Consider the following 14,554-nt stretch of genomic DNA (forward strand, 5'->3'; position numbering starts at 1 on the left):
TCTTTTCTGCTTTGATTTTTCCCCACATCAGTTGTTCTCCAAGGGAGAACCACAAGTGACCACAACAACACAAACACAGTCCCACTGGACGCAGACCCTTCGGAGTCCTCTCTAAACACGGCCGTATGCTGAAACAATAGCGCGTCTGAGTTTAAAGCGTGTTTTCTTGTTCGCAGCATGTCTCCTTTAGGAACTCAAACAACAAAATTGTCTCTGAAAGACTGATGTGAATGAGTGAGAATGAGAGAAAGTTGAGGAGGAAGGTTTACCGCAGCACGACACACACTGTCAGTTGACACAACAAGAGCCTGAAAAACTGAACTTTGAATCAAGTTGATGCCAAAACCCCTTTGCTCCGAAAAACAAAAAATAAAGGAAGCATCAGATTTCTGGAAGTGGCTTGTGCAACACATTTTCAAGCTAAACAATATGGCTTTGCAACCCAAATATTTGTAGTAATGTCATAATTTTTCCACGAAGAAGCCCAAACAATACTTTTCTTTTTCTTAGACTTATTTTAGGAATGTTACATTGACGATTTTATTAAATATTTTCAGGCAAGGAGCAGATCGGGTTTAAATTTACACTGTTAAACTTGATCTGCGTGGAGATGAAAATGCAATAAATACTGTGACAATCACAAACAAATGCACTGAGGAAGAGAAGGGAGGTTTTCCTATTAGGAAGGCCTGGAAATCATTTTGGGATGAAGCTTTTATTCCTTCCATCCTGTTCTTCAGATGCTGAATAAAGTCGGCTCTTTGTATTCAACATGGATACAGACCCTCTCCAACACAATAAAATATCATGGAAAAGTGTATTCATTTCCACAATTCCACTCAAAAAAATAAACTTTCATAGAATATAGATTCAATCATAGAATATAGATTCAAATCCCACTGTTTGATTAATTTCAAGTATTTATTTGTTTATTTTTTTACATAAATTGGTAAAGGAAAGCGTGCCTTTCATTTCAATTTTTTTTTTTTTATTTCTTCAATCCAAAATCACCTCAGCAGTCTAGCAGAATGTTCTAGAGGACTTCATCAGTCCTTCTGCTATGGATTTGAATGAAGATGGAGATTTCATCTTCCAGCAGGAAATGGTAGCTGCCCAAACAATTGAAGTATTGAAGATGGACATATTATTTTGAAAATACTTTAATTGATTGACATGATGTGATCATAATATCTGTTTTTATTTTTTTGCCAAAACTGACAAGTAAATGGGGATTTCTCCACCATGTTCATGTTTTCTGAATTGTTATTTTTGTGGGGTTTTATGAGCTGGAACCCCAATTTATGTAACAATATACAAATACTTGAAATCGATTTGATATTCTATGAAAGTTTAATGTTTTTCAAAGGAAAAAATACAATTTTCCATGATTTTTTTGTATCTTTTGTCAAGTTATGTGTATGTATGTAAATAGAAAGGTGTATTATACTTCCATGCAAACCTTGATAACCCCGCGACGAACTTCAGGGGTTAATTAGAGGCTGTTGTGGAAACACGGAGTGAGTGATCAAAATATGGCCAATAAAGAGAGGAGTGATGTTAAAGCAGAAGTTGTCATTGTGTGTTTGAGAGTAAACACACATTCTAACAAGAAACACAACTCAAAAGTGATGTTGACTCTTCCCACCTACCTTCACTTACCAGATTTACCCATTATAAGTTATTGCACTGCTCATAAAGTTGTCTTCTTTAGAGGAACCTTTATTATATACAGCAAGTGACTATTTTATTATCTCTGTAGTCCTTCTTTTGTTAGTTAAACCCAAATAAGTTTTAGGTTCATCTCCATTATTTGTGGTAAATAAATCTTTATCTTTTATCTTGTTAATACTATTATTTTGTAACATTTATTAAAATGTAACTTCTTTCAAACACTCACTGCTAAACCGACCCCCAAAAATTCTTAAAATTTGACAAAACTATTTAAAGAATCTAAAATTAATCTGTTATTGGGGCAAGAAAAGCCCAATTCTGATTTTAAAAGATTCTTTTTTCTTCTATTTTGCTATTGAAAATGGTTTTGTGATACGATTGTTTTTTTTTTTGCAAGACAGAAAAGAATCTTTTTACTTTTCCAAGACTCCGTTTTGGCAGTACACTGAAGCTTTTTTTGGTCACCGTGAAGCGGCTGTGCACACAAAGACGGCCCTCGAAATTCTACGTCGGATTGTGGAGACTGCAGGAGCTGTTTGCTGCAGGAAGAGACAACAAATGCAGCGAGAGCTGTGGAGGTCAGACTAAAGGTCACCGAGGTTTACTAGTCCTGTCTCTGCACACACCAGCACCTCTCAATATTGATAGAGACAGACAACACTGTCTGGTCCAGAGATCCACAAACCGCTGAATTATTGTAAAGTTTTGCTTTTCTTTAATTAGCAGACTGAAACATGCATCCTTTCATTTATATTGTGACCGTAAAAGTTGAATTTTTCAGTGATTTAAGTGGTCAAAATCAATCAGCACATGTAACAGACTCTTTTCTTATCTCCAATCCTAGCTTTGAGTCATTCTCAATGTGCCCGCGGTATGCCAGGTATTGAGAAACAAACGAAAGATTACAGCTTAGTACTCTATGTGCATCATGACAGCACTGCACTGCAATGCAGTTCAGACCACACTGGGTCATGTTCCAGCTTGCATACAAATATTTTGTATATCGTGTCTCTGCATATGGGATTGATCTAGTTTAATATATGTTTTTCACAGCTGCACACACTCGTAAATACGTTCAGCAAGAATTTCATCTGTCATCAGCCCAGCAGTTACAATAAGGTGTTGTTTTCTTAAATTAACATTTCTAATTCCTATTTCAGTTAGTGCTCAGTGTTGTGCAAACTGTGTGGTCTCTTGCCTTAACTCTTCAACCTTTATCTGAAGCCCCTTTTCTGTTTTTTGGCAGTCACAGAGTAATTTGGCTCCGAAATGACCTACCTAGTTAAACAAAAGAAGTTTAACCCAAACAAAGACGTGGAGGCAGATAACAGGCCGGTGTCACACAGCACTGATAGCTGAGGGAGATGGATGTGAAGGTCCTGGCATTACCAGGAGGTTAAGTAGCTGATTCAACAAATGAGAATAACTTATTTATTTGTTCCAGAGCTGTGAATAAAATCATTTTCCTTTTTTTTTATGTCATCTTATGCACAGTCTTTTTAGCTATAAATTCAGCTTTTAGTGTCAAGCTTCAGAGGAATTTGAGCGTGCCGTGTTTACAAATTGCTCCGGCTTGTTGCGCTGGTGGAGGAGCGCGGTCAGCGCCTGGATGTGGGCTCGTAAATGTCAGGTCAGCGCTGCTTATTGTGAGGAGATGGCAGCTCAAAGCTTAAGGGAGATTGTGAGGCTCCACTGTTCTGTACCTGTGCAGTTTTAGATGCGTTTTATCAGTTTGTTTGCTCATAATCACGGCCTCTTTTTTGCCTGTATAGATAAAATGTTTTACAAAAAAAAAAGTCTTACAGCAGAACGATACATCTGATCAAGAAATTGCGTGTTTGAAGTCCATGCTGGCGGTTATCAGAGATGATCTGGTTGCTCCTCATCAAGGTTATCTCATGGAGGCTGCGTTGTCTCTAGTAACGGGTCTCCACTTTTTACATTTTTCCTCTCCATCCCATAACTCTCCCAGATGTTGCCCGAAAGGGCTCCAAAGCATTCTTATGATGACACTTGCAGACATGTGTGTGGACACGCATAACTGTTCAAATTTACAACACGTATGTGATAGTCATCTTATCTTTTTTACTTCTCTCTGCCTTTTTCGGTTTCTTTTTGTTCTCCTCGCTCCCTCACTCTTTCACCATCTCAACAATAAATCTGCTCCTTTCTTGGAAGTTTTTATTACTTTTCACTAAACTTATTCCTGTTTCAGTCATTAAAGTGGGTGATTTATGACGGGCCTCTTCAAAATAAAGCGTCGTTTTTTGTGGAGTTGTTTAACTTAGGACGAAGGCACATGAGGGATGAAGATTTTTCCCTTTTTTGTGCCTATTTTCATATCTTTGCCATAAATTATTTACTTTATATCCACTCTGAATGGACTCGTTCATAGATTTTCTCTTTTTTTTGTTATGTTTACAGTTTTTTAAAAGTGAAAACAAGTTGCATCCTTGTCGTGTGTCACAAACAGATGAGTGCGATCGACGGTGGAGACCCTGATAAACTCTGTTAAGTGACTGATAAAGCAGCACCGCAGAGTCAAAACATGTGTGAATGACGATGCCTGAAAGGCTCTCTGTTGAGCTCAATGTTTGTGTAGCTCCAGTCAAGCAGGAATGCAGAAAAAAAAGAAGTTGTTTTAGGGTTTATGTTTCCCTCTTTATTTTTCTCATCCCCTCTCTTTAGGTAACCCTCTCACACCTCGGCACACATGGACTTGAAGGAAAAACAAACACCAAACAGTCATGTTTTGTATCTATAAATCGCCAGATTTTTATGGTTATAGCATTTTTAATCATTCTTTCCTGGCTCTCCGTGAAGGAAAGTTTTATGCATACACTTTGGTATACGGTATAAAAATCTCGATCTTCAGAAGCCTTGCACCGTTTAGCTGGACGATACTTTTATAAGGCAGTAAGTCATTCATCGAGCCCGCTATTAGCGGATTGTATTTTTACAATCAATAACTGTGTGTTTCGGGTAACAGATCTTGACTTGTGGTTCTGTCGCAGTCGGAAAAATACACCAGCATGCATCTGGAATGGACTAGCTGTTAGATAAGCTGTTAGAATGCAATGCATAAAGTGGATTATATGAGAAAAAGTGAAGTTAATAGGAAAAATTCAGTTGTTTATCACAGAAATGTATGGCAAAATTAATTAAAAACAGAATATGAATAAAAGTTATGTAATATAAAGAAAAAAAACAGTTACATTTAACCCCATCAAGGGGTTAAAACTCACAAATTTGACTTAACAGAACCTCAAATGGACACTAAAGGTGTACAAAAACATTTATAACAGGCAAAAAATAAAAAAATAAAGTGACCAAAAAGTGACAAAAAGAGTGAAATAAAAGAACAAATCAAAATGTAATCAGAGGGACAAATGTTATAAGGCTAGGAGAGGAAAACATGAACCTTTGCACTAAAACCTACTTCTCTACCCAAACTATTGTTGCAGTTTGTGAGCTGAAACTTGTTAAATCGTGTATTTAATTGGAAGTTAAGTCTATGTTATGAAGAGCTAAACGTTATAATAATTATTATTTAAATTATAGAATCTAGTTTCGGTTCAAGTCAGCAGCACCGTAGACACATGGAGGAGGTTCACTGTGGTCTTGACCTGACCTCTTCATCCTCCGTGTCCCCCGCCATCATCTTCTTTCCTTAAACAGCCCAGGCTGTCGGGGGTTCCCAGGCCCCCAACGACAGGTCATTAAATGGTCATCTGGTTGAAGGCCTGAGGTTGACGTTTGTTCTAGAGCAGCACTTTCTAGAAACAGAAACACAGTCGAGCCGAACTGATGCAAACTGGAACAAACGTGCTAAAAATGTTCTGTTTTCCTGTCGTCAGCCTCCAAAATGTCTCACTCTCTGCACAATCTGCAAGTTTGTGTTTGATTGTCCCCCAGTGCTCTCCCTCCCTATAGCCTCCTATTTATCTCCTATGGACCCCAGCTTCGTCATGCCCACCCACATTGGAAAACAAGCACAGCCCCACCCAGTCCTGAGTGGAGAGCAAATGAGCCCCCCCGCCAGTTTACGAGCAGTGACCTGGCTGTTTCATTAGCCAGTCAGTCTGGACCCGTTTCCATGCATTTACAGGTTTACATGAGAGTTTTTCTATTTTTCAGTTTTGTTTGTTTGGTTTTTTTATACCAAAGAGAGCGACATTTACACTCTGTTATAGGATTTGTCCTACATTTAGTTGGTGCTTTATTGGTAAATGTCCCCAGCTTATTGAGGTTTAAGACATTTAAAACAATCAGATTGGACTTTTGTCCACCAACAATTTCTCCTTCTCTACTGTCAGACACTAGGTAGCATGTGGAAAGTTTGGGAGTGTGTGTGTATTGTACGAGTGTTCGCCGGGTCACTGCCGACCCGCTGACATGAGCCTCAGTCAGTTTAATTAAATCCTGAGCGCTCACATGCGCCCGTGCCTCTTTGCCGCTACATGTGCTTGTGTGTGACGGCCGCTTGACAGGGGCCCAATGAAGCAAGGAGAAAGGGGGGGGGCACGCAGGCACTTGGCAGCCCATCTGAGGGCCTCGTCACCGGGGCCCAGACGCGGCCACAGCTGCTCCTTCCGCTGACAATCTCAGCTTTTCTTCGCCTCTTAGGAACGCAGAGCGTCAGCTCTAATTCCCTTCTAATGAACTCCGGCTACTGAAGGTAGCTGGCCGGGCAGACCCAGGACACTTATTAAACATACAGAGTGGAAAAGAACACAAACTCTGTGGAAAAGGCGGATTGTAATGCGCTTCTCCGAGCTGTCACTGTGCAGCTGCGTAAGAAACCCAACAGCTTAGCCTGTTGCTACGTCAACACCAGACCGCTTTTGATTAAAAATGTAATTTTCAGGAGGAAAATCACACTTGTAGATAAGTAAAGTCTGCAAACATTCATCTTAAATTCAGATTTAATTAGATTACTTCAAAACTTTGATAATTTGTTTTAAAATGTTGTTTTATGTTAAAAAACAGTTTTAATCTAATTTAAATCATCTTTTATGTTTTTGAATTTTCCTCCTTTTTTTATTTTTTTTGGTTTAGATCCCCCAAAAGTAATCAATTTTTAAATGAAAGATGATCATTTGCGTTCGACTAAAACCCGCACATTTTTGCCGCCATGACGATCCTCCCAACACCTCCAAGCTCCTTTCACAACCACATTTAAAAGTGGATTAATCTGCAGCAGTCCTTCTATTGTTGAGGTTTGTCTGACACCCCCGGGCCCGCAGAGCGAGTGTGCATAAAACCATTAACTGTGTCAAAATCCTTCACACTGGAATAATAATCCTGAAACAGATGGATCGACTTTGAGCAAATAATGACGTCAGAGAAAGGACGAGTTTATTATGAGTTCATGTGAGGTTTTTTTAATCATGCGGTGTTTGTAAGAATATCTTAGAAGCATGGTTGTTCTGTAAAATGGGGACTTTTTGGTTTGTTTTACCCCTAATTTACATAGAAACACACTTTTTTATGATTCAGAAAGAACATTGAGTAATGTATAAGTAAAAGATTTACTTAAAAATTAAAGAATGTAGATATGAAATTGGTCATTTTGGGAGTAAATCGAATGATTCGACTAAAAGTAGACTGTGTTCTGACTGAAAACAAGCTGAATCTTTAAGATCCGACCACTTAAGTCACAGAGGAATAAAAGTTTTGTTTCACCTCAAAGCCCATCAGTTAATTTTAGGTTTTGATCTTTTTTTTTATCAGTAAGAATGACAAAAATGAAAATAAAAAATTCTGTTTTGCACTAAATTAAGGGAATCATTCTGTCATATAAGCTTGAGAATCAAGTTCTTACCTCATTTTTGATCGCATCTTCGGCTTAACTGAACAGTGAAACATGAGGGTTGAGATTAGAAGAAAAATAAATGATCCCATCTTCTCCATAGCAAACACATTCACCAAAAAAAAGTAAAAAAAAACGTCTTTTTGTCATTCTTTTAGCTTAAAAATATTTTTAATGATCATTTTTAGGCATTTGAGCTTTTTTTATTTTTTATTTTTAGGTTTTAGCATTTAATCTAAAAGTTTTAGCTTTATCTAAAACCACTGATTATGACCCGCCTTAAATGTTTTAGTGATTCTGTTATATACCATTTGCATAGAGCAGGACGGCGGCCTTGATAGTGGTAGACGAGCTGCAGGGTTTTCCTTTGTGAGGTCAGGAGGCGTGATAAAGTTATCTGATGGTCAGTCCCTGCACCTATCACTCACTCTCACCGATGGGGATCAATAATCAGTGAAAGTGATAAAGAAGCCAGAAGATGGTGATGGAGAGAAAACCTTCAAACTGTTTCCCTATACACATTTTTACTCTTAAATTTGGTCATTTTAGTCCATTTCCTGTTTTGTCAGAAACATTTGTGCTTAAAAACATTCCTAATAAAATGTTAATTTTTAAAAAAAGTAAAATTCTGGTGTGAACCGCAAAAATCTGTTTTATTTCATAGTTTTTTCAGACCTTTGTTGTCCAGTCACCTCTGGTTGACATTTAAAGATTATTGCTCCGTCTCGTGTGTGTTTTTAGTAGCACAGCCGGTCATGATTCAAAACCACAAAGATAGATCTGTCTGCGAGATTTGGATCTGGTCAGAGTTCAAACCATAACCTTTTATCTCTATAGGCTTTTTTTCCGTTAGCTCCATCCATACTGAGCACATTATAGGTCTGCGTGCATGTGACGGTATCAACGTGACTGCATGTGTCTGCGAGCGCCGGCACAGATGTCTAATTGTAACATATTTGTTATGTAGGTGCTAGCTTGTGAGTTTAGATGGTTGCTATTGTTTACAGGTGAGTCACACGATAAACCGGCTTTGCTTCCTCACTTTCTGTGTTTACAGCCTCTCCATTTTGTTTCTCCTTATGTCTCATCTAAGGTGTGAATATGAGTTTTTTTTTAGTACTTTTGTGGGGTTTTTAAAATTTAAACAACTATCTTTAAATAAATCTCAGAGATAAAAGATTATGGCGACTTTTACAAATTTCCACTGGTGAAATAATGATCTTATAGAAGCTTCATAATCCCTGATGTTTGAAAACTCCCATCATCGTTTAATCTAAAGGTGTTCCCAGTGGAATATAGTTATGATTGGGCAGTTTTTAGCTAAAAATAATAATAATAGTATAAAAACCTTTGTTGTTTTCTAGGACATAGTTTCTGCAGCATTTCTCTGAGTTGTTGACATAGAGGCGGGTCTTCAGCTAAACTTTAAAGACGACCAGTTAGGAAAAATGTCTTCCTCATTCTCTGGGAAATGTTTGTAGCTGCTTTGAACGCAGACTTTATGAATATATTGGCTGATTTTGAGAAGTGATGAATAAATAAAGCAAAAACAAAACGACACCGGAGGAAGTGAACTTATATAATCCCACCTTGGCTCGACCACCGTTTCCTTTACATGTATTATCATTATTCGGTTTGTAACTTAAGATCAGATATTTATATCTTTCCAACAAAGATTCAGGTTAATTGACCCACAACTGGAAAAAAAAAATTAAGATGCCCTTCATCATCAAAAACATGCCAAAAGAACGTGTTAAAAATACCAAAAACACAATTTTTATTGAATTTGGTCTTGAAAACTACTCAGAAATGTCAAAATGTCTGTACTATTGGTATCATTAGTTGTCCTTATTTGTTATTTTGAACACAAACACACAAAATGCACTAAATTAAATGTCTTCTGGTTTGTTATTTTGGACTAGAGTGCCTAACTTTTTTAATATCAGTTTATTAGACGCTCAGTTGAACTTTTTCAGTGATAATTTCCTGTCAAACTCCAGCTGCAGTTCCATAATTACATGTTCTAACCGATCCAAAACAGAGTTTTTTTTACCCGTCTGTCATCCCGCTGTCTGTCTGTCTGGAGCTCTCTTAGTCATCCTTCCTGATGACATACTCTATCTCATCTATTAACAAATGACAACACGTTCTCATAATCCTAATACACCTCGAGTGGTTTGGACTCGAGCACAGACATGTACAGATGCTCTCTGGAGTAATACAGCTGTTATATCTGCTGGTGCTGAAGGCTGCTGTCAAGGGCTGAAGGTCAGATCACGACGCGCGTTGGGCTCTGCGAGAGGCGGCGTGAGGCGATGGCAGACGAGACAGAAGGCGTGCTTTCTGTTTGGAGTAAATGTTGATAAGCGCAGAGGCCCAGTGACAGACTGAAGCTGGGGGGATTTGGGAGAGGCAGAGGAGTGTGTGTGCTGGAGGATTTTAAAAGGTGTTAGAGCATTAGCAGGTGTGGAAAGCAAAAGTCAGAGATAAGTCCAGTCCCTTTTTATTTTTGTCTTTTTAGCATGTTTGATTTGCTACTTTTACTGAGAAACACGACGTCTGTGTGCTAAAACCAGAACCAGCACCTGTGCAGAAACAGCTGAGGGCATTTAAGTCTCCTGGCCTGCATGCACATGCATGTGCAGATGTGTGGGAAAAAGGCTCTTGATGGAGAGGTGGAGCGTGGAAATGACAGTAAACAGAAGCAGTTTTCAGTGATAAAGCTCTGCTCCTATTATGCGCTTGTTTAACATGTAGCACTTTTACTGTGAGAAAAGCAGAGATAAGACCTTCGGAAAAGTGAAGGTCACTCGGGGGGAAACGATTTAGTTCGGAGCTCACAACACCAGCAAGGTAATGCTGTTGTAATGAGAGTGAGAGGGGAATGGGAATGGAGGTGTTTAGGGACTCCCCATGGACTGAGTTGGACTTGGAAACACAGTCAAGCTAACAAAGCATGGCTGCCCCTCGCTGGCTTTACAGGCTGGAAAAGATGATAAGAGACAGCACAGTTTACTGTTTCCAACTAGAACTGATCCTGTTTTCAGCTATTTTTCCTGTATGTTTGTGATGTGTAATCACTTTTATCATTTTATCTTCCCTGTAAGTTATTGTTGCTGCAAATTCAACAAGTTCGGTTAAGATCTGTATAGAAGAAAAATGGAAATAAAAAAACACATTAAAGACATTGTTCACAAACAAGTTATTTGTTCACTAAAATGTTCAATGCCACTATTTATTGTGAAAATTAAAAAAAAATTATTTGTGCTTTTATTTATTTTTTCAACTTTAACAATTTGCCACAAATTGTTGGTGAAATTTATAGATTTTCTTATATTTTTGGATTTGGACAAAACAAATGCATATCCTAATATAGATATATTACACTTTCGATGATTAATCATGACATTATTGGAAAAATACACAATAAAAAACATAAACATTCACAAACAAATGTAAAATATGCTATTTTAATTACTCTTAATCATTTATTTGTACTTATAAAAACAAAACATGTGACAATCATTCCAATAAATTTAAAAGGGTTTAATGAAGTTACCTTATTTGTTTGTTTATTTATTTATTTTTGCCTTAAAATGATGCCCAAACATGAGCATTGGTTATTGGATAAACTGGAAAAATAAATGTAAGGTTTAACTAAGTTTACCAATAACAGAGTTTTTCTAAAAATGCTTTTAAAAATTGGCCTTCGTGACTTCCTGTTTGAAGCAGGTTAAAGAATAAAAGTAAATGGAACCAGGTCAACTCGCCTAATAACTTCGTAGCTTGTCACATATAAAAGCCCCCATTCAGTTTATCGTAAAGCGACCTATTTCATTTGATTTTTGCGCCCTCATTCCAGTCAAAGGGGGCGTGGTCTTTGATGAATCATCATCTCTAAATCAGTCGTTCTGTTCGTGTTCCAGCAATATCCAAGCTTGTTCATCCTAACCACATTCCCTTTTCTAAAAAGTCAGGATTTTGTGTTGACAAAAGAGTGACCACCATGAAATCAATTCAAGTTTTATTCATTTTCTTATGCATTTAAAACATCCATTTAGGTCATTTTCTGTTATTTACGCTCGTTAGTGTAGAACAGAATTAAGATCCAATTTCAGAATTTGTGAATTTCACAAAAAATGTATTTTTCATCTGCACTCAATGCAATCTCAAAGTGCCGTATAATGACGTAAGAATTTAAACTTGAGCATTACAGAACAGTTGGACAGTTTACAACAAGATATTCAAGTTGCTGTCACGTGCACAATCATGGTGCACGCTACAGAGCATTGTCGCCTAACATACCCAAACTCAAGTCTATCATTACGCTGTCAAGTGTGGTGCATTACATCATCGCTCTGCTCCTCTCAAGTGGCGTTCCCCTTTAATAGCAGCATTACACGAGGTCATCATCCAAAGCACATTAGTGCCAGAGCTCGCTAGGCCTGAATATGAGGGTTTTAGATCAACAAACACTTTTTTCTGCCCCCCAATTTATGTATTTACCCACCCCAGGAAAATTCAACTGACGAACGCAGAAAGAGATTTTTATAACAGCCCACTAAAGCAGAAAACAACAGAGATCATTGAGGGTGCATTAAGTTTGTGCAAGTATTTCCTGTTGGGCTTTATTGCTGCAGCCAATTGTACTTTCCACATTAAGAGCGTGAGCGCCGCTGCTCTCAATCCTCTTAATTCAAATCATGTGTGGAGGCAGGTGACTGTGGGCTTGTTCACGCTTGTGCTGGGGAAGATTTAGGGCACAGCAGGAACGTTGACTGACATCTTCGATCAAGTGATAAATATCTGCCATCATCTGTACATATAAATTCTTTGAAACTTCCCTCCATCTTTAAGAATCCTTAAGAGTTATGATCTAAGGAAGTAAAATTTGTTCAAATCAAAAATAGAATTAAACATAAGTCTTTGACTATAGATTAAATATGATTAAATAAGGGAATAGATTCTTTAAGAAATAAAAAATGTTCATATTAACTTCCTAATATCAGAGATAAGTGACTTTTTTGCTTTTTGCCAAAAACTGGGTAAACTGGGTAAACTCCACCATCTAGTGGCAGCCCAGTGGAACTGCAAGTCATTTTTTTTTTTAATTCTTAAAAAATAGAGTGAACTATTTTTTAAATTTGTTTTTAAACTCTTGTCTCTACAGAATGCTGATCCCACTCTTTGATGAAGACACTGGTCTGCTCCTCATTGCTGGCATGGTAATCTATTATAGCCTTATATTAGGTTTTCTGACAGGTGTAATTCTGTTTCTATTTCCTTACATCTTTTATTTTTGTCACTAAATCAGCTAAACTTTCAGTAAAGGTGAATTGATTTTCTGTCTTTTGCAGGGAGAAACTGTGATCGATTGCTTTGAGATCTCTTCCTCTGACCCTTCACTCTCTCAAGGTGAAGCTTCAGTTGCTCACAGATGAATAAAGTGCTTAGACTATTATTTATGACTCCACATATCTTTTCAGTGAGTCACTGTCTGTTGGATAATTCAACTCGAGGGGTTGCCATGGTTCCCAAGCTGGCGTTAGACGTCATGTCCTGCGAAGTGATGCGTGCGCTCCAGCTGACTGACAGCTGCGTCGTGCCGATTAGCTATCAAGTTCCCCGCAAGGTACAAATGCAGAACAGATGCTTGATTCTTGGCTCTTAATGGATGCGCTCATGCCTTTGATGTTCGGTTCTGCAGAATTCTGGCTACGAGTTTCAAGAAGACCTTTACCCTGATACCGCAGGAACGACTCCTGCCATGTCTGCAGAGGAGTGGTGGCAGGGAGGCAACAAACAGGTCACAAAATACTCCAAATTGGCTCCACTTTGTTTGATGCTCATTCAGCGTTTTGCTGAAGCGTTATTGGTTTGTTTGCAGGTGAAGAAAGTCAGCCTCCATCCAGACAAACAACCCAAACCCCCAGCAAAGCAGGCACCTGTGATGAAGGACAAACCCAGTGAGGGGAGCAAAGATGTGAGCATCACACTTCTGCAAAAGCAGTGCTTATTTTTATCTTTTGTTTTTATTCTAAAAACTATATCTAATGACTTCTTTTAGGGTCATCCTCGCGGCAGCTCCACATCCAGCAGCCCTCTGAGCACTCCCAGCAGCAGCGCTGTCCCATCCCGCTCCCCTTCCTCCACCTCTGGCCTCTCTTCTGGTTTTCTCCCCAGTCCAAGTCAGGGTGCTAAAGCGATCCAGAACCTGATGGGTAAAAAACAAACACATCAAACACGTGTCTGTCAGCTTAACGCATCTAACCTAAAATGTTCTGTTTCCAGGACCAACATCCAAGTTCCGTCACATCGCGGGGGCGGTGAAGCACAGGGACACGCACATCACCAACATCCGCGGCCTTAACCTGACCACGCCTGGAGAGTGCGACGGCTTCTGTGTGAACCGCCAGCGAGTGGCAGTGCCGCTCTCCATCTCCGGCGGCCAGATCGCTGTGTTGGAGGTAACGCAGCTGCAGGTGGATCTGGGAGCTCTTTTCTTTTTCTAATCCGTGACAACTGTCGTTGCTGTCTTCAGCGCTCCCAGCCTGGGAAGTTACAAGACACGGGCATGCCCACCATCCAGAACTCTGTGAACGTGGCCGACTTTTCTTGGGATCCCTTTGACTCTCATAGGCTTGCAGTGGGTGAGTAAATCCAGGTTTTAATGTTTCTCCAGAAAATAAAGGGTTAAGGTGTGACGTTCTGTGTTTAAAGCTGGAGACGATGCTAAGATCCGAGTGTGGCGGGTACCAGAGGGTGGGCTGAAAGAGACGCTAACTGAGCCTGAGCTCATTTTGCAAGGTAGGAGCTAAAATCTGCTAAGTCGCTATGTTTTCAGCATAAAGAGTTACTTAAAATTCACTTTGCTTCCTTGAAGGGCACACAGAGAAGATCTACTCCATTAAATTCCACCCTCTGGCCAGCGATCTCCTGGTTTCCTCATCGTATGATCTGTCAGTTAGACTGTGGAATCTGGCGAGCGGAGAACAGGTCAAACTTTTCTCCGGACACCAGGACCAGGTGATGGAGCAAAAACCCAAACGGAACATGAGTTAAAGTTCTATC

The 14,554-nt window shown here is 39.0% G+C and overlaps 1 protein-coding gene across 1 annotated transcript in view; it reads left to right on the top strand.

Annotated features, from left to right (window-relative positions):
- coro7 (coronin 7) overlaps positions 1 to 14,554 on the top strand; it is an 85,092-nt gene that overhangs the window by 66,478 nt on the left and 4,060 nt on the right. The window contains exons 10-19 of the mRNA XM_024271485.2: positions 12,654 to 12,708; positions 12,841 to 12,898; positions 12,970 to 13,115; positions 13,191 to 13,289; positions 13,371 to 13,466; positions 13,551 to 13,704; positions 13,775 to 13,950; positions 14,025 to 14,133; positions 14,204 to 14,290; positions 14,367 to 14,509. Of these exons, the coding sequence (XP_024127253.1) occupies positions 12,654 to 12,708; positions 12,841 to 12,898; positions 12,970 to 13,115; positions 13,191 to 13,289; positions 13,371 to 13,466; positions 13,551 to 13,704; positions 13,775 to 13,950; positions 14,025 to 14,133; positions 14,204 to 14,290; positions 14,367 to 14,509 (1,123 nt within the window). The remainder of the gene's footprint in view (positions 1 to 12,653; positions 12,709 to 12,840; positions 12,899 to 12,969; positions 13,116 to 13,190; positions 13,290 to 13,370; positions 13,467 to 13,550; positions 13,705 to 13,774; positions 13,951 to 14,024; positions 14,134 to 14,203; positions 14,291 to 14,366; positions 14,510 to 14,554) is intronic.

The sequence above is a fragment of the Oryzias melastigma genome, linkage group LG8, assembly GCF_002922805.2.
Source record: "Oryzias melastigma strain HK-1 linkage group LG8, ASM292280v2, whole genome shotgun sequence".
Taxonomy (NCBI): domain Eukaryota; kingdom Metazoa; phylum Chordata; class Actinopteri; order Beloniformes; family Adrianichthyidae; genus Oryzias; species Oryzias melastigma.